Source organism: Theobroma cacao, chromosome 10, assembly GCF_000208745.1.
Source record: "Theobroma cacao cultivar B97-61/B2 chromosome 10, Criollo_cocoa_genome_V2, whole genome shotgun sequence".
NCBI lineage: Eukaryota > Viridiplantae > Streptophyta > Magnoliopsida > Malvales > Malvaceae > Theobroma > Theobroma cacao.
Window position 1 is genome coordinate 3,057,095 of NC_030859.1, and position 26,629 is coordinate 3,083,723.

At 36.7% G+C, this 26,629-nt stretch overlaps 7 protein-coding genes and 1 non-coding gene across 9 annotated transcripts; 5 read left to right on the plus strand and 3 right to left on the minus strand.

Moving 5' to 3' along the window:
* Positions 363-1,265, plus strand: LOC18586251 (dirigent protein 25). The gene has a single exon (XM_007009500.2). It carries the CDS (start codon positions 363-365, stop codon positions 1,263-1,265), a length of 903 nt encoding a protein of 300 aa, XP_007009562.2.
* On the plus strand, positions 1,495-1,566 carry TRNAP-AGG. Its single transcript has one exon. It is a non-coding gene; the product is annotated as a tRNA-Pro (tRNA).
* LOC18586252 (dirigent protein 9) lies at positions 2,422-3,682 on the minus strand. The gene has a single exon (XM_007009501.2). It carries the CDS (start codon positions 3,620-3,622, stop codon positions 2,468-2,470), a length of 1,155 nt encoding a protein of 384 aa, XP_007009563.2. The 5' UTR covers positions 3,623-3,682; the 3' UTR covers positions 2,422-2,467.
* LOC18586253 (dirigent protein 16) lies at positions 5,105-5,758 on the minus strand. Its single transcript, XM_018128785.1, has one exon. It carries the CDS (start codon positions 5,756-5,758, stop codon positions 5,105-5,107), a length of 654 nt encoding a protein of 217 aa, XP_017984274.1.
* Positions 6,505-11,638, plus strand: LOC18586254 (splicing factor 3B subunit 3). Its single transcript, XM_007009503.2, has 4 exons — positions 6,505-9,615; positions 9,902-10,393; positions 10,800-10,962; positions 11,284-11,638. The coding sequence occupies exons 1-3, from the start codon at positions 6,601-6,603 to the stop codon at positions 10,935-10,937; spliced, it is 3,645 nt and encodes a 1,214-aa protein (XP_007009565.1). The 5' UTR covers positions 6,505-6,600; the 3' UTR covers positions 10,938-10,962; positions 11,284-11,638.
* LOC18586255 (probable prefoldin subunit 2) lies at positions 11,903-13,916 on the plus strand. 2 transcript variants are annotated; one of them, XM_007009506.2, is made up of 2 exons: positions 11,903-12,053; positions 13,246-13,907. In XM_007009506.2, exons 1-2 carry the CDS (start codon positions 11,907-11,909, stop codon positions 13,690-13,692), a joined length of 594 nt encoding a protein of 197 aa, XP_007009568.1. In that variant the 5' UTR covers positions 11,903-11,906; the 3' UTR covers positions 13,693-13,907. The 2 variants fall into 2 exon arrangements, with proteins under 2 accessions (XP_007009568.1, XP_007009569.2); XM_007009507.2 differs by having other exon boundaries at positions 11,927-12,053; positions 13,236-13,916.
* Positions 14,009-16,204, minus strand: LOC18586256 (caffeoylshikimate esterase). Its single transcript, XM_007009508.2, has 8 exons — positions 16,121-16,204; positions 16,000-16,032; positions 15,792-15,918; positions 15,559-15,705; positions 15,346-15,476; positions 14,737-14,874; positions 14,540-14,638; positions 14,009-14,450 (listed from the first exon to the last, which is right to left on the minus strand). Exons 1-8 carry the CDS (start codon positions 16,127-16,129, stop codon positions 14,163-14,165), a joined length of 972 nt encoding a protein of 323 aa, XP_007009570.1. The 5' UTR covers positions 16,130-16,204; the 3' UTR covers positions 14,009-14,162.
* Positions 18,698-19,509, plus strand: LOC18586257 (ankyrin repeat-containing protein At5g02620). Its single transcript, XM_018128786.1, has 2 exons — positions 18,698-19,195; positions 19,288-19,509. The coding sequence occupies exons 1-2, from the start codon at positions 18,698-18,700 to the stop codon at positions 19,507-19,509; spliced, it is 720 nt and encodes a 239-aa protein (XP_017984275.1).

Consider the following 26,629-nt stretch of genomic DNA (forward strand, 5'->3'; position numbering starts at 1 on the left):
GACTAATTCTTTCTTAATGGCCTAATTTTTATTTGGGTGCTTATGTTTGCAGTTGAAAGCCTTTCTGGTACAAATGGGAAAGGTTCCATAAACTTACTTAGGTGAGCTAAACCATAGGCCACTATTCCAAATATTCCTCCTCATCCACTTTCTATAAACATGAAACAGAACAGTTGAGATCCTAAACTAAATATTACTATATTTGTAGTAGAAAGACTTCAACAACTCCATCTCTAGAGCGCCTGCCCCAAAACTCAACCTATATATAAATACACTTACATATCCTCCCATCCATCAAGGAAAATACTAAAGCAAATCTTCCTGAACTTGTAGCTGCAGCTTTCCCGTGCCAGAAAAATCAGATGGAAACCTACAAACTCATTTCTCTACTTCTCACCTTCACAATTGCATTCTCCACTTCAGCAAGAATGCTTGATGAGCAACCCTCGAATCTGTCCAACGCGGTTGTGACACCTGTCACTAATGTACCACCATTACCTATCTCACCAGGCACACAGTCTAATCCTAATGTGGCTGCAGCCACTGGTCCAACTGTTGCTGTCAACCCAAACCCTTACCCTGACCACACCCTAACCTTCTTCATGCATGACATCCTAGGCGGGTCAAACCCCACTGCTCTAGCAGTGACTGGTGTAGTCAGCAACCCGGCACTCAATGGTCAGCTCCCCTTTGCCAAACCAAATGGTGCAAACCTCCCAGTGAACAATGGAATAAACCAAAATAGTGGTAACACCGGTCTTATAAACAACAACAACGTTCCATTGCTCACTGGCCTTGGTGGCAACACACAAGCTGTGTTGCAAAACAATGGCAACAATTTGGTCAATGGGGCATTGAACTTCCCAGTCACAGCTGGAGGCCAACTTCCTTCAGGGTCTACACTCCAGAAGCTCATGTTTGGAACCATGACTGTCATTGACGATGAACTGACAGTAGGGCATGAGCTAGGCTCTGGCTTCCTCGGCAAGGCACAAGGGTTCTATGTGGCTAGTTCTATTGATGGAACCAGTCAAACAATGGCATTTACAGCTATGTTCGAGAGTGGGCACTATGCTGACACCCTTAGCTTCTTTGGGGTTCATCGTACCGGTGTATCAGAGTCTCATTTGGCTATCATGGGCGGCACTGGAAAGTATGTTAATGCCAAGGGATTTGCCATAGTTAAGACTATACCAGGGGCTAATCAGCAGGAGACTGATGGCTTTGAGACAGTGCTAGAGTTCACTGTTTATGTTACCTATTAGATGTGATTTGAGAGTTCAAATTTGTGGAATTTTAAGTTAAGGTGTCTAGAAAAGAAGTGAAATTTGATGTGAATTGACTGGAAAGTTGTTCTTTTATGAATTTGGAAAAAGAATGGAAAATGTACAATTTATTTGTCTAATCTTGTGTAAACTTAAAGAATGGACTTCAATCTGTATCCAAGAAAAGTTTGTGAGACCTGTTTACTAACTACAAAGATTACAACAAATTGGGCATTTGGTCTAGTGGTATGATTCTCGCTTAGGGTGCGAGAGGTCCCGAGTTCAATTCTCGGAATGCCCCTAACAACCGTTCAAAGGGTTTTCTATCTGCTAAAAAGCACACTGGTTTTTGTCAGTTTCCACTCATTCCCAGTTGAGTCCTCTCCAGGCTTTCTTTTTATTCCTTAAAAAAAAAAATGAACTTGCATTTTGTTCAACAATGAGATGCTTCTGTTATCATATTATTGCTTTGAATTAATAATCGCAGCAGCTACAATCATAGACCAACATGTTACTTCAAGGGAGAGCTGCATATGAAGCTAGTGAGAAATTATAAGTATAAATCAGAAAGAAAGTGATGATATATGATTGAACTTGAGACATGGGAACTGATTTATCTGATTCGTATCCCAAGGGAAAAAGGGCGGACAAGAAGGAAAAAACAACTTTAAACTGAATAAAATATTAATCCTCTTTTCTACCTAATAGTCAAAGTATAAAAATTTGACCCCTCCTAAGAATTGATTGGTTTCTTGTGACTTGTACTTGTGGATAACCGACTCTAGTGAAAATGCAGCAGTTAAGAATTCAAGAAATATATGCACCTATAGCTCTTGTGTTATACTACTGATTCATTAAGATTAGTTAGCTTATTATATTGCCATGATTTCTCAAAGGATAATTGATTTATCAGAAATACTTAGAGTCTACTTTTGGTTCTTACTTAAGATTTCAGCTCAAATATTAGTTTAACAGTTATAATTAACTATATTCATTGCAACCCAAAGGTTAAAAAAGAGAGAGATTGGATTGGACTATCACAAGTTCACAACACAAACCAATATACAGAAATAGAAAGTATCATTGAAGTTTCAATATCAACTGCTTCAAAGACACATGAAAATCCACACTTGAAATTGTCCCACCACACTATAAATCAGATTGCTAAACCATGAAACCACCCAGCCACAAGATGATCATGATCAGTCAATGAGGTAGACATTGAAGTGCAGGATTGTATCCACACCATCTGTTATGTGCTGATCTTCCTGGTGAAGAGTCTCAACCGTGGCATACCCTCTGGCATTCTCATACTTCCCAGTCCCACCAACAACTGCAATCTGTGACGCCGGTGACACGGTCCTATGAACACCAAAGAAACTAATGGCATCCTCAAGTTCATGACCATGTTCACCACCATGCAATAAAACAGTCAAGGCGATGGTTTGGCTACTACCATCCAAAGAGCTAGCTAAGTAAAATCCTTGCGCTCTGCCTAGCACAGCTGACCCCAACTCATGGGCTTCGGTCAGTTCATCATCTATGACGGTTATGGAGCCAAACATGAGCCTTTGAAGAGAGCCAGGTGGGAGCTGTCCAGCTGTGACGAAAGGTTGGCTGTCGCCATTGAGAACATTGTTATTGTTACCACTGTTTTGTAGAATAGCATTGGTTTGGGCACCAGTTAGGCCTGTTAGGAAAGGGACATTGTTGGGGTTGATGAGGTTGTTAATGTTTTTGAGGTCGTTAATATTGTTACCATTTAGAAGTGGGGCAGCGCCTTGGACTGGGAAAAGGTCATTGTTGGTCTTGGAGAAAGGGATGCCACTGACTTCTGAGTTGGCAATGATCCCAGTTACCACCCTGGCTGATGGGTGGGATCCACCTAAGATGTCATGCATAAAAAAGGATAATACAGGGTCATGTGAGCCAGGTGTTGCCACCGTGGCACTTGCAGCCGCTGCAGCTCCTGCCCCGGTTGTCGCTGATGTGGCTGTGGGAACAGCTATTGGTGCCACACCTCCAGCAGCAGGTGCTGCAGGAGTAGCTACTGGTGCCTCATCTTCAGCAGGGGCAGCCGCGGCGGCAGGAGCTTCAGGAAGTTGTGGACCAGTATCATCATCATCCTCCGAGCCACTTGGGGTGGCAGCACGGACTTGGCCACTTGGCAAAGTGTTAGGAGGGACAGTTGTCGCTGCGGGGTTCGATGGCTGAGGTATGTCATCGACAACTTGGGGTTGTGCTTCCACCTCATCAAGAACTCTTGCTGAGTTGGCGCATGTGAAGATGATGGCCAGGAATAAGAAGTAGATGGTGGCCTTGAGTGTTTTGCATAAGAGTATGGGAGTTTTAGCCATTTGGGGGTTGTCAAGAACTTAAGATTGTTTTAGCAAAGAGAAGACCAAGGTGTTTCAGAGATTTTCTCCTTTTCCTGTATATGACTTGATGGAGAACCGGAGGCCTCCAAGGTTATATATAGTTTAAAGAGTCTATGATGAGAAAGTGGATTTGATGATATGGAGTAGTTCGAAAAGCCCTTTTTGTGTGGTGTGCTTTGGTTGGAAAAACCTAATTCACATATGATTCTGTTGACCATGATGATAGCTGTTGACTACAAAAGAACAAAAGTGTTTAGGTTGAATGGAGCAAGCATGTTTCCTCCAAACAATGACATTTTTTGCTTTCAGGTTATGGAAAACACACCATATCTAAAAGAAACTGAGGCTCTTGGGAAACTTAAAAGATTAAAAGTATCAAAATTCATGACTTTTTGACATTTTGCTCTCAGATTATGGAAAACATGCCTGGCTGAGGCATTCTGTTGAGCTTCTTAGGGAATTCAAAGTATCAAAATAAACAAATCTTGATTCCTTTTCCCCTTTAAAATCCCTTATTCATTTGCTTTTCCATCTAGTTGAGGTGATCATGAGTTCTATAATATATCTATTTTTGTAGGTCTATGAAATGAGAGACTTTTAAGGAATTATGCAGTGCAGATTTCCTGGTTACTTAATGCCTATAATAAGGTGAGGAAAGAAAGCCAAAAAGACCCATCTCCCAAATTTATTCCATCGAGATTCAATAACACTGCTGCTAAAAATTCAATACCAAATGAAGTCTTACTTAGATAGAAAGTGCATGTTGCAGTTCTTGGACTCTATTCTTAGTGTGGCTGATAAAAGAAACCCAACAATCTCCAATGAATGTTTTCATTTCTTTCAAATTGCAAACGGTTGCATAACAAGTTCACAATTGAGGGATTGGATCTCAAATTTGCTTGAAAAATGCAGATGCTCATTTGACAGCTTCCAGAAAAGGATGTGAAAGTCATTAGCTTCTCAGCTGGTAAAGACAGTCTGCAGCTTCTATGCAAGTATAGCTAACCTAGCTGTAAGCTTTGCTTATTTCAGATCCTACATGGCTGATGAATTTCTGTTTAATTTCATTTCACTATGCCAAATCTCAAGCTGAAGATTGCTTCGTCTGCTATTTCAAAGTGAAACCAGTGACCCAACCTTCAATAGATTCTACAAATTTGTCAGTAATTTCATGTTTAACAAACTGTGGAGGTATAGATGGCACAAATCCGTATACAACTCAATGAGTTGATTGAGAAAGTTCTCGCATAACTGAAAGCATAAGAAAGTAGGAAACTGCATAAGAAGTCCTTGATTTCATACCCTTGTACACAGAAATATACTCAAATTTTGTTTGAACTGAAGTGCCCAACTGTGCCAATAATAAATCCTAATATTCCTAGAAAATGTTTGATCTTACATTTGTAGACTATGGAAATATAATCTTATAAATATATTGTTAAGCAGGCTAACAAGGTCTTATTAAATTAGATAAACATTGAACGAAAGAAGCTTGTTGACTCCTTGCTTCTCTGCTGCAGCATTAGACCTCAAATCTACAGCCTTAACTGTTGCATAACCATTTGCACCAACATATTTCCCAATGCCACCAATTACAGCAATATGAGACTCTGCTACATCTCTCCGGTGCAACCCGAAAAATCTTAAGCCATCCTTAAACTTGCTATTGGCAAAAAATGTTGTCATAGCCATCATATGACTAGGTCCATCTTCTGAGCTTGCAACATATACCCCCTGTGCTTTCCCAACTGGTGATCCATTTACTGTACCATCCAATAAGTTCTCATCAATTGTCATCACTGCTCCGAATTCCAGTTCCTGAAGAGTAGCTCTAGCTGGAAAATACAACCCAATATCGGAAATATCAAGTGTTTGAGTTGACAATCCGGTTCCTGGAACCGGAGGATTAGTTTCAGGAATTGGGATACCTGCATTAGGAGGAAAAAAGCCTAGTGGCTTGGAAAATGGAAGCTGACTAGTGACTTTAGCAGTTGCAGGTTGAGTAACATTGAGCACATCTTGCATCAGGAAAGAGATTCTATGATGCTTGCGGTGATGATGATGGCTTGAAGTTGGCTTGCCAAGAGTTCTAGCTGAGGTTGATCTGTTGACCATGGTAAGTAAGAAGAAAACCAACAAAATCATGGCTGTCAAGAAAAAAGGCTTGGCCATGTCTGAAATGATGGTTGATGCTCTTGCTCCAAGTAACCAAAACATTGTTCATTTATAACTTGCTAGGAGAGTCTAGTTGGAGTAGTTAACATGGTGTTTGGTAGTAGCCCATAGGAGAGATTAGATACCCTTTCCTTTTCAAGAATTTGCCAGTTCCACCATGGGACTTGAGCCATTTGGAAACACACTTTATCCCACCATTAGACCATTCTTTTTCTTTAATTAATAGGTTGATAATCTATAATAAAATAAGAATATAAATCAAATCTTCTTTAAAAAAAATTATAATTTAGCTTTTAACTTGAATAAAACAAACAAATACGATTAAATGGTACAAGAAAAATAAATATATAATATACATATTAAACTTGAAAATCGACGTCATTCACATGTTAATCTTGATAACATTAAAATCGTTGTGTATTTATATAATATAAGATCAAATTATATCAATAGAACAATTAATGATTATTATACTTTTGTATAATTTTTTATAAAATTAATATTTCCAAGAATTAACGGTCAAAATGTAATATATATGTAAAATTGTGAACATGTGACCCCAATATATTAGGCCCAAATGAAGCCCAATAGGTCAGAAACCATAAGAAATATTCAGGCAGCCCATGGCCCAAAAATGGGTCTCATCAGCTTCTGAAGAGGACGAAAATGCACCGTTCTCATTTCTCAGTTCAGTCTCTCTAAAGCTTCGAAGGAACCTCTTTTGAAAAACCCAAAACCCCTCCAAATCTCAAAAACCCTGAAAACCCTAGCCCTAACTGACCATGTATCTCTACAACTTAACTCTCCAACAGGCCACCGGCATCGTTTCCGCCATAAACGGCAACTTCTCCGGCGGAAAAATCCAAGAAATCGTCGTCGCCCGTGGCAAGATCCTTTCCCTACTCCGCCCCGACGATCTCGGTAAGCTCCAAACACTTCATTCCGTCGAAATATTCGGGTCCATACGTTCCCTAGCTCAATTTCGCCTGACCGGAGCCCAAAAAGACTACATAGTAGTCGGGTCTGATTCGGGTCGGATTGTAATCCTCGAATACAACAAAGAAAAGAACGTCTTTGATAAAATTCACCAAGAAACTTTTGGGAAATCCGGGTGTCGCCGGATTGTCCCAGGTCAATACTTAGCTGTTGACCCGAAAGGAAGAGCTGTAATGATTGGTGCTTGCGAGAAACAGAAATTAGTTTATGTTTTGAATAGAGATACTGCTGCTAGGTTAACCATTTCGTCGCCTTTAGAAGCTCATAAGTCGCACACGATAGTTTACTCCATTTGTGGTGTTGATTGTGGTTTCGATAACCCTATATTCGCTGCCATTGAGTTGGATTACTTGGAAGCCGATCAGGATTCCACAGGGCTGGCTGCTGGTGAGGCACAGAAGCATTTGACGTTTTATGAACTTGATTTAGGGCTTAACCATGTGTCTAGGAAGTGGTCGGAACAGGTTGACAATGGGGCGAATATGTTGGTCACTGTTCCTGGTGGTGGTGATGGGCCGAGTGGGGTTTTGGTTTGTGCTGAGAATTTTGTTATTTATAAGAATCAGGGACATCCGGATGTTAGGGCAGTGATTCCTAGACGGGCCGATTTGCCAGCGGAACGTGGGGTTTTGATTGTTTCTGCGGCTACACATAAGCAGAAGTCTATGTTTTTCTTTCTTTTGCAGACAGAGTATGGGGATATTTTTAAGGTTACATTGGATTATGGAAATGATGGTGTGACGGAGTTGAAGATTAAATATTTTGATTCAATTCCAGTCACATCTTCAATGTGTGTCTTGAAAACTGGTTTTTTGTTTGCGGCTTCGGAGTTTGGAAATCATGGTTTGTATCAGTTTCAGGCTATTGGGGATGAACCTGATGTTGAGTCTTCGTCTTCTACATTGATGGAAACAGAAGAAGGTTTCCAGCCAGTGTTTTTCCAGCCTAGAGGGCTTAAGAATCTAGTTAGGATTGATCAAGCTGAGAGCCTGATGCCAATAATGGACATGAAAATTGCTAATCTCTTTGAGGAAGAAACACCTCAGATTTTTTCACTCTGTGGACGTGGTCCTCGTTCATCTTTGAGAATACTAAGGCCTGGTTTAGCAATCAGTGAGATGGCTGTCTCGCAGCTTCCTGGTGTCCCAAGTGCTGTGTGGACGGTGAAAAAGAATGTTAATGATGCCTTTGATGCGTACATTGTCGTGTCATTTGCCAATGCAACCCTTGTTCTTTCCATTGGTGAAACAGTTGAAGAAGTTAGTGATAGTGGGTTTCTTGATACTACTCCTTCTCTTGCTGTTTCCTTGATTGGTGATGATTCGCTTATGCAAGTTCACCCAAATGGTATTAGGCATATAAGGGAAGATGGACGTATTAATGAGTGGAGAACTCCGGGGAAAAGAACAATTGTTAAGGTTGGCTCAAATGGCCTTCAAGTGGTTATTGCATTGAGTGGAGGGGAGCTTATATACTTTGAGGTGGATATGACTGGGCAACTGATGGAAGTGGAGAAGCATGAAATGTCTGGAGATGTGGCTTGTCTGGACATTGCCCCTGTACCTGAAGGAAGACAGAGGTCTCGTTTTCTTGCAGTTGGTTCATATGATAATACAATCCGTATATTGTCTTTAGATCCTGATGATTGTATGCAGATTCTGAGTGTGCAGAGTGTGTCTTCACCTCCTGAGTCTCTCCTTTTCCTTGAGGTTAAGGCATCTGTTGGTGGGGAGGATGGTGCTGATCACCCTGCCAGTCTTTTCCTTAATGCTGGTCTGCAAAATGGAGTGCTGTTTCGGACAGTAGTGGATATGGTTACAGGGCAGCTTTCTGATTCCCGTTCACGATTCTTAGGGCTGAGAGCCCCAAAGTTGTTCTCTATCAAAGTGAGGGGCCGACCTGCAATGCTTTGCTTGTCTAGTCGACCGTGGCTTGGTTATATTCACCAAGGACATTTTCTGCTAACACCCCTCTCTTATGAGACACTTGAATTTGCTGCCTCATTTTCATCTGATCAGTGTGCTGAAGGTGTCGTTGCTGTTGCTGGGGATGCATTGAGGGTTTTCACCATCGAGCGTCTGGGAGAAACCTTTAATGAGACTGCTATTCCTTTGAGGTATACTCCTAGGAAGTTTGTTCTGCAACCCAAGCGGAAACTGTTGGTAATTATTGAGAGTGACCAAGGATCATATACTGCTGAAGAGCGTGAAGTTGCAAGAAAGGAGTGCTTTGAGGCTGCTGGGATGGGAGAAAATGGTAATGGTAATGTGGACCAAATGGAAAATGGTGGTGATGATGAGGACAAAGAGGATCCCCTCTCTGATGAGCAGTATGGTTACCCGAAGGCGGAGTCGGACAAGTGGGTTTCTTGCATTAGAGTTCTTGATCCAAGGACAGCTACAACAACATGTCTTTTGGAGCTTCAGGACAATGAAGCTGCTTTCAGTGTATGCACTGTGAATTTTCATGATAAAGAGTACGGAACTCTCTTGGCTGTTGGCACAGCCAAGGGTCTGCAGTTTTGGCCCAAAAGAAGCTTAGTTACTGGATTTATTCATATTTATAGGTTTCTGGAAGATGGCAGATCGCTTGAGCTCCTGCACAAGACACAAGTGGAAGGTGTTCCTCTTGCTTTGTGCCAGTTTCAGGGAAGATTACTTGCTGGGATAGGATCTGTGCTCCGATTATATGACTTGGGGAAAAAGAGACTGCTTAGAAAATGTGAGAATAAGCTTTTCCCTAACACTATTGTCTGCATCCACACTTATCGTGATCGAATATATGTTGGGGACATCCAAGAGGTATGTTATCTGAATTTTTCTGGATACTCGTGTCTTTAGCTCCTTGTTTTTTAAATATATATTTTAGTACTTGTATGCATGTGTTTGGATGCTTGTATGTGAGTTTTGTAAAATTGATAAACCAATTCCTTTTAGGATATGGCTAAAAGCAAGAAAATTGTGGGTTGAATTTTAATGCTCCCTGTTTACTTAAATTATAGTCCACTTTGATTTTATATGTACCTCTATTTTGCTTTAATTTTTCAGTAATTATCTGGTTGAAAATTTATATGGTCTTTTGTTGCAGTCATTCCATTTTTGCAAGTACAGGAGGGATGAAAATCAACTGTATATATTTGCTGATGATGTTGTTCCACGATGGCTTACTGCATCATACCATATAGATTTTGACACCATGGCTGGTGCAGACAAGTTTGGTAATGTCTATTTTGTGCGGCTACCCCAAGATGTATCAGATGAGATAGAAGAAGATCCAACTGGTGGAAAGATAAAATGGGAACAAGGGAGGCTCAATGGAGCTCCTAACAAGGTAGAGGAGATAGTTCAGTTCCATATTGGCGATGTGGTAACTTCCTTGCAGAAGGCATCTCTGATACCAGGTGGTGGAGAATGTGTCCTTTATGGAACGGTAATGGGGAGCTTGGGGGCATTGCTTCCATTCACTTCCCGTGATGATGTTGACTTCTTTTCCCACCTAGAGATGCATATGAGACAGGAACACCCTCCCTTGTGCGGACGAGATCATATGGCTTATAGATCTGCGTATTTTCCTGTAAAGGTAACCTCTTACTTCCTTATAAAGTTCAATGAATTGTTTAATTATGAAGTCATGTTCTCAGAGATGGCTGCAGGATGTAGTTAATTATTTATTTGAAAGATTTTTTCGACATCAATTCCTGGTGCTATTAAAAATTAGTCTTTTCAAAAATGTTACTTTAGTTTGGAAGATTGAGAACTATGTTTGTCTCTATCCTTTTTATCATATTTTATTATAACATTGTCATTATCATCATTGTGTTTTGTTAGTATTTTCTCTATCTCATTCTCATCCCATCAAAAGGAAGAATTGGTTTGTTTGAAAAATGATGTTGACAAAGTTGATTTTTGTTGTGTGAATAATTACCATTCCACTGTGGCTACCCATATATTACTCTTGGTTTTGAAAGTTTGAAATGATTTTGCAGGACGTGATTGATGGGGATCTGTGTGAGCAGTTTCCTACCCTGCCTATGGATTTGCAGAGAAAAATTGCAGACGAGTTGGATCGAACTCCTGGGGAGATACTGAAGAAACTTGAAGAAGTCCGAAACAAGATTATTTGAGATAGCTGATAGCATCAAGTCTAAGGTGGCTCCCTTCCCTCTCCTTGTTTCGCTTTCTGTGTTCCTTTGGGTTTGTATTTATATAGTTGATGAATATTATTATTGTTTCTATAACTTTATTTGGATACTCAAACCAATTGCAATGCTTAAATTATCATTGCTTGAGTATATTCATCAACAACTCAAACCAATTGCAGTAGTCAAAAGCATAATTAGGCTATTTAATCAGCATCTTGAGTATTTCCATTTGTATTTCTTATATCCAAATCACATTACATTGTAAGGCACCAAACGCCTCCAAAGGGATTTGATCATCACTCAAGAATACATTGTCCTTTGCATGTAGGTTGTTTTACCTGGATTTATCAGCCCGGATCACCGGTTGCGAGTTGTGGTTAAGACAGCTAAAGCATGTCAGACAGACTCCCAAGGCAGATGAGGAGATATTGCAAGTTGTTCAAGTTGAAAGCACGAGGCATGGATGGAAGTATTGTATAAGTCTAAGTTTTGAAACAAACTAGTTGTATTAGAGGCCAAAAATCAGAGATTGACATTTGCTGCTGTTGTAATTAATCAGATCCTCTTGTGCATTTGTATGTTCATTAGTAGATAGGGATTGATTTTTCCATGCTCTCTCCTTTCCCCTCTTCCCTTTGAGGTAAGAGGTATTGTTTATATCAAGCCTTTATTTTTTTTATTTATGTCAATCAAGTCCTTCACTTAGCATATGATCAAATAAACTTAATTTAGATAAACAATATTGACATGACTATCGATGTGATTTATTTCGACTTTATGTGACTAATTGGACCGTTTGTCATATCAATATTTTCCATCCAAATTGAATTCGTTTAATACGAAATAATACATTGAGGTCTCAATTGATACAAATAAAAAAATAACAGTTAAAGTAAAAATATTACCATAAGTGGAGGTCAAACTCAAAATGGCCCAATAAACTTAAAATCTATGAGACCCAGCCCAAGCCATCTGTTCCCTTCCCACTTCCAAGTTCCAAGCCGAAGTTTTTGTGCAGCCGACTTTACCCTTCTTCTCTGTTCAAAAATCCAGCATTTCGTGTCTACTCCTACTCCGATTTGCGACACCCAGACCCAGGTCTGCCTCTCCCTCCTCCGTCCTTTTCTTTTCTTCGATGGGTATCTGTTGAATCTATAATTAAGTTGAAAAATTGACTTTAAGTCGATGGTTAGTAGGAACTATTCAGTTAAGTAACCTTGTAGTAGATGTGTGGTTTGAATGATGAAATTTATCTGTATTTAGTTTATTTAATGCTTGCTATATCGGCTTGATCATGTATTTTTAATTGATTTATTGATATATTCTTGAAGATATTTTAGGGTTTGTTTTTTATGTTCTAGGCTTAGACAGACTTTCATTCCCTATTTTTTTTTTTTTTATAGAATTATCATGTGGCGGTATTTGTACTGCACTATAGCTCGAACTTAGGATCGCTACCCAAATCTCACCTCACCCTTCACCACTTGAGGTGAAGCCCAAGTGACATCCGAATCCATGCTCTTACAACTGACGGCCTCTGCCCATACACCTGTGTTAACATTGAGTTTTCGCTTTCCTAATCACTGGACGTCTGAGGGCTTTTTTTCGTATTGTATTTCCTTTTCCATAATAGTAGTAGTATCATTTGCGGAGATGAGTTTTCTTCTCCTTTGCGATAATGTGCAAATGGTTGGCTTATACATAGAACAATTTGATCAACTGTACATGAATTTTGTTAACTGTTTTCACATTAAGGTCCTCGGCTGGCAAATAAGCTTGGTTTGGGGATTTGGGTTTCACTTTGAAATAGATTTTCTACCATTCCAGTTCATTTAGAAGTAAATTTTCATGGTTTATGTTTTCAAAGATTGCTACAAGTATTGTTAATTATGTTGGTTGCTCAAATATTCCTACTTGGGCATTGGTGTTGCCATGTGAGGATCACTTTATTGCTTATTTGCTTAGGCCCTGTATGGGGAGTCGGGGCTTCAGTGCAGTGGAAGGCCCCCCCCCCCATTATTGCCTTTTTACTTAGGCCCCGTTTGGGGAATCAGGGCTTCAGTGCAGTGGGAAGGCATCCCACCGTGCCAAAACACCTTAGTATCCTTTTTACACTGTGGATACTGTACCTGTAAGGCTTAAAATAAATCTTTCTATTATTAAAATTAAACTATTGGTCTCGAAGAATTATTGCTCTTTCTAGAATCTGTTGTGTTTGTATCTCCCATTACGGATTTCGTGCTGCTTCTTTTCTTTCCAATGTTGATATCAGGATTCCAGTTATTTGCAGAGAATAATGGCCAGCAAATCTGAGAGTAAGGAACCTGTAAATGAGCAAATAGTTGCAAATACGTATGGAGCTATGAGATCTGAACTAAATCAAATTTATTCGAAGATCACTGAATTGGAGATGGAAGTGAGTGAGCATTCACTAGTTATAAATGCCATTCAACCGCTTGACCAATCAAGAAGATGTTACCGAATGATTGGAGGTGTGCTGGTGGAGAGAACCATCAAAGAGGTTCTCCCGGCTGTGCAGCGAAACAAAGAAGGGCTTGAGGAGGTAATCACTCGGCTTAATGAGGCCTTGGAGAAGAAGAAGAAGGAAATTGCTGATTTTGAGGCAAAATACAAAATTAGGATAAAGAAGTCTGATAGTGACGTGAAAGATGAAAGCAGCAAGAAGGAAGGCTCTGCTCAAGGAGTTCTTGTTGGCCCTGCAAGTTCAAGTGGGTGATAGGTCTACTCTTTCTGTTTCCTTCCTCATATTCTTAAACTTTGTCCAGTTATTGCTAAGATGTACCCAAATCTTACCAGATGAAACTTTGTTCAGTTATTGCTAAGATGTACCAGGTTTTAGAGAATCAGATGTTTTGTTGATCAGGATAACATTTTGTAACAAATTGTGTTAAATTTGTGATTATGTTTTGATCTTTGCTTATTGGAATGCCCTGGATTGGATTTTTTGTGGCAAATTGGGCAATTCGAGAAATTCTATCATGTTCTCACCAATGGCTAGTTTAAAGGTGAGATTGTCACAATGTAACTTGATACCAGGAAATGAATCTACAAGCAAAATATGCCATTAAAGCTGTACAAAAATAAAAATTGCAGCTCTTCAGGCCTTTAAAAATGAGAAAAACAGTGTTGGTCGGCATGGTCATTTCACAGTTTATGGGCAGCCAAATTCTGGTTATCAAGCTTCAATTAAAGTTTATTGATCTTCGTCACATACAAACGATCATTTTCAAGCTTCCTCTCCATCTCCAACCTTGAATCTCCGAGGCTAGTTCTCTCTTCTAACCATCTGACAATGTCCAAAAACACGATATCGATGTTTTCCAACGGTTCTCCATAGAGGAGACCATGCCACATTCCAGGGTACAACTTCAGGGTCTTGTCTGTGCTTGAAGCGACATTGTAAAGTTGTTTGCTAACTTGTTGATCAGTCACTTTATCATCTTCCCCATGGAGAACTATGAATGGAAGTTTAACCTAATTCACACAATTGACAAAGAAATGAGCTGAAACACAATAAGCCTAACAAAAAATAAGAGAAAACAGAGATGAAGTTATTTACAAACCTCGTCTAGCCTTTTCTCAATGTCCAAGCTAACTCTCAAAAGCTCAAAGGCAGTTTTCATTCGAAGTGGGCCTTTGTAGCAATATGGGTTCTTCCTAATCTGCTTGCAAAGAAAAACATCAATACTTAGTTTAATAGACTTCGTTTTACACACGAAAATACATCCAAGACACATTTTCGAATGTAACGAATATATACCTCTTCTCTTATTTCTGGCTCTTTGAATGCAACTTCAACAATGTCTCTGTGTATTGGTGATTTCCAAGTTGGAGCCAACCAGCAAATCCCTCTGAGAAGAAAAGTGACTGGTGGAGATGGCTTCATATTATCTGCAATCTGTTATGCATAAAAAAAAAAAATTAAGAAAAAAAAATCTATGTCAAGAGATAATGAGACCCTTTTTTTATCTTTTAATTGTACCCTTAATTATTTATTAGTTAAAATAACATGAATCAAGATTTCTCTAAACTTTGCTGATGTCAAGTTAGGTGATGTAAGTCAACTAAATTCATTATAGATTCAAGATTATTGAGCATTTGAATTAAAAAAATAAAACATGCATAGAATTATGCAAGATATATACCTCCATTCACAAGAAAAGAATGGAACGTAAAAGAATTTTACATGCACAAGATCTGAATTTGTAAGATCAAGATCATATCAAACATGTTTTTCCAACACTAAAGCGCAAGAATCAAGGATAAAGAAAATACGATATTGACGAAAATGATAATCATATGCACCAGCGCGCGCGCGCGCACACACACACACACATATATATATATATATATATATATATATATATACCTTACACATGGGTGCAACCAAGATGGTGCCGTCCCAGAAGGCTGGCATCTTTCGGTGTAGAAGAAGAGCCAGGGCTCCTCCCATGGACTCCCCTAGCAAATATCTCATCTTCCCTTTATTCTCTTCCTTCTCTGAATTATGAAGAAGATGAATTGTAAGTTTATGTATGAAATTGAATGGAATTATAAGGGGACAAAAAAAATGTAAACTCACCACATATATTTGTGAAATGATCACTGCAATCATTGATTATATCATCAAAGTTCTGTATATATGCTTCCAATCCAGCTGATTTTCCATGGCCTTGGTAATCCATGCCATAGACTGCATAGCCTTCTTTCACAAGCCTCGTTGCAGTACCTAAATTTAACCATTAAAACCCATTGTCAGCTTTCGATCAAGCATGGATTTTGAGGTGTAAAATGAATACTATATAGACTACTTACTGCTCATGGTGATGCTGCATTCCATGGCATAACCATGGCAAATGAAGATCAAAGCTTTGGGTTCTTTGTCCACCGGAATCCATTTGCAAGTGAAAAGTTTCAATCCTCGAGAATTTGTAATGAATGTCTGCAAATTGATATGAAAATATTATAGCCTAAAAAATGATATCATATAATCATAATGCAAACTATATAAACTTATGCTCACCTCATCATAATTAACATTCTCATCTGGATGTGTCTGTAAACATTTATTAAGCAAGATAAAAGAAAATTAGAGAGAAAAATCAAAACAAAGAATGCATGTGCACAAAAGGGAAGAAACATACCAATGCCATGAAGGTGATGATAGACAAATCTGTCTCCTGGGGGAGGGGTGTAGGAGTAATGAAAGTAGCGTATAGAATCTTAGAGCAAATTGCTTCCTCTTGTACAGAAGAAAGAAACTTAAAGCAATTGCTCTTGAGGTTAATTGTTAGACACAAAAGAAACTTGAATCTATATAGAAAAGGAAAAGCAGATGATGTTGTAACAAGAAACCATAAGATACAAAGCTTAAAAACTGAAATTCACTTCTTTGGTAAAGATAAGAACTTAAAATCTAGATTTTTTTTTCGATATTAAATTTAAATTCGAAACAAATAATAATAGATAAAAAAATTTCGAGTTACAAAAATGAAGTTAAAAGAAGGTTTAAAGGATTAATTATGATCTCCAACTTACATTTTAGTTGCCTATATATAGGAAGATTGTTAGCATTGCCAGATATGATAGTTGCCATCTCCCCACTTGCGAAGGAGAGAGACCCCAAGCCCTTAAGACTTGCCTAGGGAAACAACTTAGCAAAGGGTGAGATATGTGAACCTAACTTTAACCCTTTAAATTATCAAGGGGGTTAAAAGATTGTTCATCTTTATAAAAATAGTATTTTAATATAAGAAAATATAATCATCAACTACATAATGCATAGTATTTTAAAGAAAGAGTCAAAGAAGATGATGCATAGTATTATTATTATTATTATTATTATTTGTTAAGTTCTTGGCTGTCTTGCTTAGTTCATGCCTCTCCAATTTGCTCTTGCTATATTTGACTTAGGTGACTTGTATATTTATAGTGTATATAGTTAATTATTTTGGAATCCGAAATTTAGAATACTTTTTTTTAAAACACAAGAAAAATATATGTATGTAAATACAATAACATTGTGCTCATATATAAAGAATTTGATAAAATCGATTCATAAATAATTATTTCATAAATTTTTTGAATAAGTCTATTTCGACATTCAATTATGTTGTAAAACAGTAATTATTGAAATGATATGATTAAAAAAACTATAATAACGAAGCAAGTTTTTAATCTCCACTGTTTAATATTATTTTTACAAATCAAACAAAATTTTTAAAACTCTAACCTGAACTCGAACTTGAACTTGAACCTAATTTAAATCATTTATGGGGTTGATGGGAATTTTGGGCCAGATTGTAGCCTATGCAAAAGCCCAATAGCAGTCAGCTGCTAAGTTATTTGGACCTCAGCTTGGTTGGTGGGTGCTTAGGATTTGTAAAGAGTTGAATTTGGAATAGCAAATTCTCACAATGAGAAGGAAATTGGCAACTGCTATTCTTGAACTTGGAATAGCTATTCTTATCAAGAGTTGTCCCTTCACATTGACAAAAATAAGAGAAACTTTAATATAATTGCAAAGATTTTGTAAGACAAATTTTCACTTTGTATAGCTTGATTTGATACTTAGAGAGTAAGATGTCACACTTATCAGGCAAATACCAACATGCTGTAAATAAAGCCTTAATGTGATCCAGCAGATAAATATGGTCCTAATACCTAAATGGGGGCTCAAGAAAACCATTGGGGATGCTTTATCATAGTTCTAGGATTGAATTTTCCAAATCGAACAGCTCACTGTGCACAAACAGTGAAGATTCTCCCCTAATACCTAATAAGGGCTCGAGAAAACCATGGGGATGCTTTGTTACAGTTCTAGGGATTGAATTTTCCAAATCAAACAGGTCACTGTGTACAAACACTGAAGACTCTCCCCTAAAAATCTAAAGCTGAGAAGTAAAACAATAATGGAAAATGGAGACATTTAACAATGAACTCTTCCTCTTTTTCCTATCCTGGATTGTTGACTTCTCTTCTATTCTATCAATTTCTTTGTTATTGTTGTTAATTTGATGGTAATGATTCTCTCTTTTTCCTAATGTTCATTGAAGCAGACTTATGTGTCAGTCCTCATTGCTTTCTGCATTCTTCAACTGCCATAACTATTTTTTTAAAGTAAAATCACAAATAATTTCAAATCACAGAAAAATATGTAGTTCAACTGCCATTTAATTCATTTTATCATTTTTCTTTTCAGAGTTAAGAAAGAGAGCGTTACAATGGTATCATCCTGCCTGCTGGAATTGTTGTTTGTGCTCATTGTATTATCATTTTTTCTGAGTTTAGGAGCAGCATCATATATGAATCATCCTTAGTCCACAAAACTTATCAGAAACCTTGACTAGAATTGTATTTTTTCTCTGATAGGTTGGCGTTTCCAGGTGTTGTCTGGGTGATTATTCTGACTACCCAGTCCACTAATAGGGACTGCGAAGCTCTTGTAAGCTTCTCCCTCGACCACAAAAAAATATGAGCTCTGCCTGCCTATATTTATCAACCAATGTACAAGTGAAAACTAAATTCCAGATTTACTTCATTTTCTCTTTCTGCTCTAAAGCTGCTATTAGTAAACTAAACCCTTTCAATTATTTTCCTGTGATTATTATTAAATCTTATAGATGGATGAAAGGTTGAGGAGTGCAGCTCAATCAGGAAATATAGATGACTTGTATGCATTAATTCAAGATGACGGGGATGTTTTATGACACATAGATGAGATGGAGTTTGTTGATACTCCACTACACATAGCTTCAACTGCAGGACACACTAATTTTGCCATGGAGTTGATGAACTTAAAGCCATCATTCGCTAGGAAGCTTAACCAAGGCGGTTTTAGCCCCCTTCACCTAGCCTTGCAATGTCCAGAAATAGAGATGGTGGTGGATTATCTCCTATCAATTGATAAAGATCTTGTTCGTGTCAAAGGGAGGGAGGGTTACACTCCTCTTCATCATGCAGCCAGAGAAGGAAATGTTCCTCTTTTGTCTAAATTTCTGGAGTATTGCCCCAATTGTATCTTAGATTTGACTATTCGAAAAGAGACTGCTCTGCATATTGCAGCACAATATAATAACTTAGAAGCTTTCGAAGCCATAATAGACTGGATTCAGAGGACTGACAAATTCCACGACTTTGAGAAAAGAAGTGCCCTAAACTTACAGGACAATGATGGAATCACTGTGTTGCACATAGCCGTATCAAATAACCAACGTGAGGTACCATTTATCTCACCTTAAGAGAAAACAGAATTAATTTGGCATAGTATTATAAATCATTTGTCAAATAATTGTGGATTTTATATAAGCAGATGATCAAACGGTTAACAGAAAGCAAGAAAGTTGATAGGAATATGGTTAATCAGAGTGGTTTTATAGCTTTGGTTGTCTTAGAAGTACAAGCTCCCATTGACAGAGAGAGTGTCAACATTCTAAAACGTGCTAAAGATCCACCATTAAGGTTCCGTAGGGTGTCATACCTTACCAAATTCGGACGTGATATTGAGGAGATGAAACCTGATGTTGAGTTTTAGGCTGACTAGAATTTTAGATCTTATTTAATTAGGATTTTTATTTGTATACAATATTAAGTAGTTGTATGGTTTTAAACTTCTTATTCCACATCGAATCCTAATCACATTCTACTTTGGACTTTTATACTATAAAAGTGAATTTTTAGGCTTTAGAATTGCAAGTAGTGCTTTGAGAGCTTAAGAGAGTGAACATCTTGTAATTCTATCTTTTGCTCTAGGTGGAGCTAGAGTGGTTTGAGTGAATGTTTTTAGGAGGTTATTGAGGAAGAGTGTGCAAGGGATCTTGGGTTGTTTTGGGGAACCATAAAGGTCAATTTATTGTACTTTAAATTTTCAATAATAGAAGAACAGTTTCACTCTATGGACGTAGGCAAGAGGCCGAACCACGTAAATTCTTGTGTTTTTCTGTTTGCTTATTTTATCTGGATTTTATCTTTGTTGATTCTTAGGCAATTTTCACAACAAACTGGTATCAGAGCTTCAAGTTCGGTAAATTCAAGATTCAACAAGGATGTCGAAAGTTACTAGTTCTACGAATTTTTCAATTGAGAAGTTTGATGGGAAGACTAGTTTCACGCAGTGGCAAAGAAGGATGAAAGATCTCCTTGTGCAGCAAGGTTTAATACGCCCTTTACTAGAAAATGAGGAAGGGCAACCAGATGACATGAAGGATGTTGAATGGGTAGAGTTGAAGCAAAGGTGTGTGAGCACTATTCGGCTTTGTATTGGAGATAATGTGTTTAATCATATTATTGATGAGGATTTTGCTCTAAGATTATGGGCAAAGTTAGAGAAAATTTACTTGTTGAAAATTCTTTCTAACAAGTTGCAGCTTAGGCGAAAGTTGTATTGCTTAAATATGGAGGAGAATGGAGACCTCATGAAGCATATGAATGAATTCGATGGAATCATTGATCAGTTGAAGAAGGTTGATGTCAAGGTGGAAGAAAAGAATAAAATGCACTATTGTTTCTGGCTTTGCTTCCAGACTCTTATGAGGTATTTGTGGAATCTCTTATATGTGGGATGGATATAATAATGTTAAAACAAGCACAAGCAATGTTAACGTCTCGTGAAGCCCGAAAGAAAAGTAAAGAAGGGGATAAAGATCCAAATGGCTTGGCATTAGTAATTGAGGTTAATAGGAGGAAGTCAACTAGTAAGGGATCTAAGCGTGGCAAGTCTAGATCCAACAATGTTCAATGCTTTAAATGCAAAGGGTATGGGCATATTAAAAAGGATTGTCCTACAAAAGGGGATGAAAGTAACGAGAACAAATGTGAGTGTGCTTTCGTTGCTGAAGGTGATGATTGTGATGTCCTTACAATTTCAGAAAATATGGATGCAAATTCTGATTGGTATTTAGATTCTGCTTTTACTACTCACATATGTTATCAAAATGATTGTTTTGATTTACTTCAAGAAGGGGTGGCTGGGAATTTGACTTTGGGTAATAAGTTAATAGTGAAGGTCATGGGTCTTTGAGTGGTGAAAATCAAAATGTTTGATGAGGTTGTGCGCTCTTTGGGTGGTGTGGCCTATGTCCCAAAGATGCGTAAGAATCTAATATCATTGAGCCTGTTAGACTCCAAAAGGTATGAATATTCTGCTTGTGATGGAGTAGTAAAAGTCACATAAGACGACATGGTCCTGATGAGGGGAAATTTGCATAATGGCTTGTATCATCTAGAATGTGAGGCCTCGAAAGGATGGGAACAGTGCACAAGGGATGGTAGCTACCAAAGTGAGATTTCATTTGCCGAGGAGGTGATGAAAGGTTCCTATGGTGTAGACGATGGTGAAAGGACGAAAAATCTTACCAGTAGTGAATTGAAAGGGCCGTCGAGGTCCCTTTCTGAAGTTAATTAGAGCCATTGACTTGACGGCTACACAGATGCGTTAGCTGTTTTGTGAAATCAAGTGTTGGACCATGCTTGATTCGGTATATGTAGTCGTGGTAATTATAAAGGCCAATGATTTAGAAAGTCTTATGCTTAGAGAGTTGTTCAAGGTGTTGGAAAGTAGGTGGAGTTAGGAAGTTGCAATTAGGTGCGACTAGTGGAAGAGGTTTAAGGAGTTTGAATTCAAGTCAAAGGTGGAGATTTGTTGAGTTTTAGGTTGACTATAATTCTAGATCTTATTTAATTAGGATTTTTGTTTGTATACAATATTAAGTAGTTGTATGGTTTAAACTTCTTATTCCACATTGAATCCTAATCACATTCTACTTTGGACTTTTATACTATAAAAGTGGATTTTTAGGTTTTAGAATTGCAAGTAGTGCTTTGAGAGCTCAAGAGAGGGAACATCTTGTAACTCTATCTTTTGCTCTAGGTGAAGGTAGAGTAGTTTGAGTGAATGTTCTTGGGAGGTTATTGAGGAAGAGTGTGCAAGGGATCTTGAGTTGTTTTAGGGAACCATAAAGGTCAATTTATTGTACTTTAAATTCGCAATAATAAAAGAACAATTCCACTCCGTGGACGTAGGCAAGAGGCCGAACTACGTAAATTTTTGTGTTTTTCTGTTTGCTTATTTTCTCTAGATTTTATCTTTGTTGATTCTTGGGCAATTTTCACAACACCTGATGCGATCAATGCGTTGCTAGTTGTATTTGCACTGATTCTATTGCTTGTTTTGTTGCTTGCATCATTGAAATGTTGTTTATTAGGTTCTATTGAAAGGCAAAAGAATTATTACTAAGGAAAATTGGTTAATAAGAGGTTTTGGCCAAAGCTAAAGAGAAAGAACACCAGATGATAGAACTATACATACAGTATCCATCCCGGGTCAGACAACTCAGAATATTCACACAAAAAGAACACGTGAGAGCTATAAACAAACAGAACATGTTCCCCTGTTTCCACTTCTTGCATAACCTTAACCTGTAGCTTACTCGTAAACAACCATCTCTGCACAAACACATAGCACCTTCAGCTCAAATCACAAAAGCTTCTTTGATTGCCAAAATCTCTGCCATTTATTAGCATCCAGTTGATCGCAAAAAGACAGTCTTTATGTTGCCATGTCCATCTCCTAAAATGCCTCTTGTACCGGTATCACCGGGACATCCCCTCGCTGTTGTTTTTGTTCTCTTTTGTTTCCTGTGAGTTTGGTGTTTGGTCCCTTGTTCTGGGACTCTCTGTTTCAAAGGTTCAGTGTTTACAGACCCTTCTTGTACCTTCTTTTGATATGTTTTTTCCTCTACTTGAGGCCTAAGCAGTAACTAGGAGTTTTGTTCCTTGTAAGTTCGAATGAAGATAACACCTTATTGTCGATGCCTTATCAAGTACTAGATAATTTCATAATATAAATTAGACCTAATAATGCTAGTAAATATGAATACTATGCAATTGATTAACCGTGTCAAAATTTTAAATGTAAACAAAAGTATATTTATTAAACATGCAATACAACACGTTTAATATATTTATTAAATAAATCAAATTAAATTTTATAAAAATAATATTTTAATATAAAAATATATAATCATAAAGTACACAATGCATAGTAAAAGAAGATATATGGATAATTCGAGCCTTGATTTCTTTTTTTTTTTCCAAGTTCTTGGCTATGTTGCTTAATTCATGCCTCTCCAATTTGCCTTGTTACACTTGACTTAGGTCATTAGTATATTTATAATATAGATAGTTAATTGTTTTGGAATCTGAAATTTAAAATACATTTTTCTTGAACATTAAAAAAATATATATGTAAATAAACAATATCGTGGTCACATACATACAAAAAATTCGATAAAATTGATCCATAAATAATTTTGTAAACTTTTAAAATAAGTCTATTTCGATATCTAATTACGTTATAAAACTGTAATTTTTAAAAAATATGATTGAAAAATTATCATAACAAATCAAGTTTTTAAATTCTACTATTTAACATTATATTTGTAAAGTTCGAACAAACTTTTTAAAATTCGATCTCAAACCCGAACCCGAACCTAACTCAGGACACGTAAGGGGTTGATAAGAAATCTTGGGCCAGATTTAAGAGCATGTTTGGCCTGATTTTTTCTTAACTTAAAAGCTATTATAAAGTTTTAATGTCAAATAATAACTTTTAAAATTAAGTTAAAGTTATTTGGTAAATTTACTTTTTATAAGCTCTTTTTTATAGATAAGCTATTTGGGAAAATAATTTATATAAACTCTAATTTTGGTTAAAATTATCATAAAGGGTATTTAATAAATAACTTTCTATTAATCATGAATTTTTTTATTCAAAATAGAAAAACTTAACTTTATTTTTTATCTATTTAAAATAAATTTTTGAAAATATAAAAAGTATTTTTATAGAACAAAAGTTTTTAATTAATAATAAATCATAAAAAAAGAGTTTCACAAATAATTCATAGGTAACACATAATTCATAAATAACTCATAAATTAACGATTTCTATTTTCCATCAATGCAGTAGCTATTTGGTTGCGAACTCTACCCATGTAACTATCATCCAATGCTCTTCTAGAAGTATATGAACCCATTTCTTCATCATTACTTCTTTCTTCTTGACTTTCAGGAATATAATTAGGATAACGATCACATTTGTCAAACTCCTCATCTATAACACCACATTGTCTAATGTAGTTATGAAGTGTTATTGTTGCAACAATAATCTTTTCTTGTTTTATCAACGGAAATGGCTTCATATCATGTAGAATATGCCACCTATTCTTCTAAACTCCAATTATTCGTTCAATGATATTTCTTAACGAAGAATATGCATGGCTGAATGTTTCTTCTACACCTTCTAGTTGACTGCAACCTCTAAAATCAGAAATGTGATATCTTTCACCTTTATAAGGTGCTAGATACCCTTTCATATTAGGACAACTAGAATCCACTACATAATATTTACCTAAGAAAAAAGTTAAAGCTTTAAGTATTAGTTCATTATAAAAATTCAAGAGATAAATATATAAAATGTTAAACTTTATACATAAAAATTATAAGTTGTACCTTCTGGAGGGTGAGGGAACACGTTTTTCATTTCTTCAAGCACAGTTGAAAAGATACGGGTGTCATGTGCAGTGCCAAGCCAACCAATAACCACAAAAGTGAATAGCATGTCAAAATTACACACTAACATAACATTGTGTGTTGGATATCCCTTTCGACCAATAAAACGAATTTGATCATTTGCAGGAGGAATAGCAGGAACATGTGATCTATCTATAACACCAATGCACTTTTAAAAATAAGGCCAATATCTACGATCTTTTTTAATTTTGGATAGAACTTCTGCAAATTGAAAATCTGAAGCCTTGACAATTTCATTTGCTAGTAAACATAAACTATCTAACACTTCACCAAACTTCTTACTTACAGTCTCTCCTAATTTTTCAAATTTATTTTGGACATTACGATTTGTTTCGCTGTGTGCACAAGTCCAAAGAAACATAGCAACCGCCTTTAATGTTGTCATGTCTTTAGATGGATGTAACCATCCCTTATTTATCAATGTATCTGTAAGTTGCAATGCAGCATGTTATTCCATCCTAAATATTCTATAACTTTCACCTGGAGTTTGTAAAGTTTCATGTACCCAATTTCATCCATCAGAATAATTGAATTTGTTTCCTTGTTTCATGAAGTATTTCATATGATATATAATTGTAATAACAGCTCCTCTATACATGTTTTGATAAAACTTTGCACATTTTCTTCTCTTTACAACTTGTATTGATACTTTGACTTTATTAGAAGACATTTGTTTAACAATATCAAAATACATAAGTAGAAATCCAAGTATATCAATTAAAAAAACAAATATTATTTGAAACAAATCAAATAGTACAAATAACAATTCAAATAAATATAACAGGGATAATGGCAAATTCTTTCAAACACTAATTTAATTAAACAGAACAAGTAACACAAATACAAAAGGAAAGTAGTTTAGAGTTCAACATCAACTTAAAATAAACAAATCAAATCCTATACTAATCAACTAGTCCCACCACAATTTTTTGATAAATTATGCTCATATTGAATCCAGTTTAACTTATCACTTAAATTTGGTGAAGAAATAAAAATGAGTCTATTTTCTTCCTTTTTAAGCAATTGTAATGCAAAATTAAATTCATCTGCACTCAATCTCTCCTCATTTTGTAGAGATTTCATTATTCAAACACACTCTGGAATACTATATTATCCTATGGCTTGTGATGACATTGAAATTTCAACACTTTCAGCTGCATTATGACTTTATGCTGCCTCGCACAATCGTTCCAATGTTCTTTGCAAGCTTGCTGCAATCCTAGTTTTTGTCTTACCTTTTGCCACTTTTTTTCCCATTTCTTCTACCACCATTTTTTTCCTCTTGATTTGAGTGTTTACTATAAGACCATCATCCTCATCACAATTGAATTCTTCAGCATCAAATTCAACACTGTCTTGTAACGGAGTTAGATTTGTAGATCTGACATTATCTTCAATCGGTATACCCATCGCTGGTGTCCATGCATTTTGACTAGTGGCTACTATATCCCCAAATATAAATTCCAATTCATCAACATGTTCCAACCCTTGATATCGAAATTTGGCATATTTTGGATTGACCTACACAAATATCAAAGAGAAAGAAACTTTTAAACGAGGTACATATGTAAAATAATTTATAGTAGATGAAACATATAAAATTTAAAATACTTACTTTTATTTTGGCTTCCCATCATGTGGCATCAGCTTCAATGGTTCCCATCTCATGGTTCCCATCTCATGGTTCCAACCTAACCTGTTTCTTTGCCCTTCAATTGTTTCCATAAAGCTCATTCATTCCTTAGACTATCCAGTCTATTTTTCAATTGCTTTTGGGTATAGTTTTTATTAGCAAGAGTATTAAATTCTTGTACTATAACTTCTCATCTTCTAATTCTAAATGAAATTCTTGATTTTCCACACTTACGAATCTCATCTGTACAAACTTGAAGTAAGATTTTAGCAATGAACAAATCTCACTTTGCATTATGTTTTGGCTTATCTGAAATTTCAAAATTAAGCGGAGACATTTCTTGACTAGCCATAAACTGTAATACGACATATAAAGCAATAAATATTGTGTCATCACTCAAATAATAAGACACCCAAATTTATGATGCAATCAA

Bases quoted from the DNA above. Each gene is read 5' to 3' on its own strand.
- LOC18586252 (XM_007009501.2), bottom strand. From the start codon at position 3,622: ATGGCTAAAACTCCCATACTCTTATGCAAAACACTCAAGGCCACCATC.
- LOC18586255 (XM_007009506.2), top strand. From the start codon at position 11,907: ATGAGACCCAGCCCAAGCCATCTGTTCCCTTCCCACTTCCAAGTTCCA. The intron at 12,054-13,245 runs GTCTGCCTCTCC...AGTTATTTGCAG, and splicing joins TTTGCGACACCCAGACCCAG to AGAATAATGGCCAGCAAATC.
- LOC18586251 (XM_007009500.2), top strand. From the start codon at position 363: ATGGAAACCTACAAACTCATTTCTCTACTTCTCACCTTCACAATTGCA.
- LOC18586256 (XM_007009508.2), bottom strand. The intron at 15,919-15,999 runs GTGAGCATAAGT...ATCAATTTGCAG, and splicing joins AGAATGTTAATTATGATGAG to ACATTCATTACAAATTCTCG. The intron at 14,875-15,345 runs GTATATATATAT...TATGCATAACAG, and splicing joins TGGTTGCACCCATGTGTAAG to ATTGCAGATAATATGAAGCC.
- LOC18586257 (XM_018128786.1), top strand. From the start codon at position 18,698: ATGGAGTTTGTTGATACTCCACTACACATAGCTTCAACTGCAGGACAC. The intron at 19,196-19,287 runs GTACCATTTATC...TTATATAAGCAG, and splicing joins TATCAAATAACCAACGTGAG to ATGATCAAACGGTTAACAGA.
- LOC18586254 (XM_007009503.2), top strand. From the start codon at position 6,601: ATGTATCTCTACAACTTAACTCTCCAACAGGCCACCGGCATCGTTTCC. The intron at 9,616-9,901 runs GTATGTTATCTG...CTTTTGTTGCAG, and splicing joins ATGTTGGGGACATCCAAGAG to TCATTCCATTTTTGCAAGTA. The intron at 10,394-10,799 runs GTAACCTCTTAC...ATGATTTTGCAG, and splicing joins CTGCGTATTTTCCTGTAAAG to GACGTGATTGATGGGGATCT.
- LOC18586253 (XM_018128785.1), bottom strand. From the start codon at position 5,758: ATGGTCAACAGATCAACCTCAGCTAGAACTCTTGGCAAGCCAACTTCA.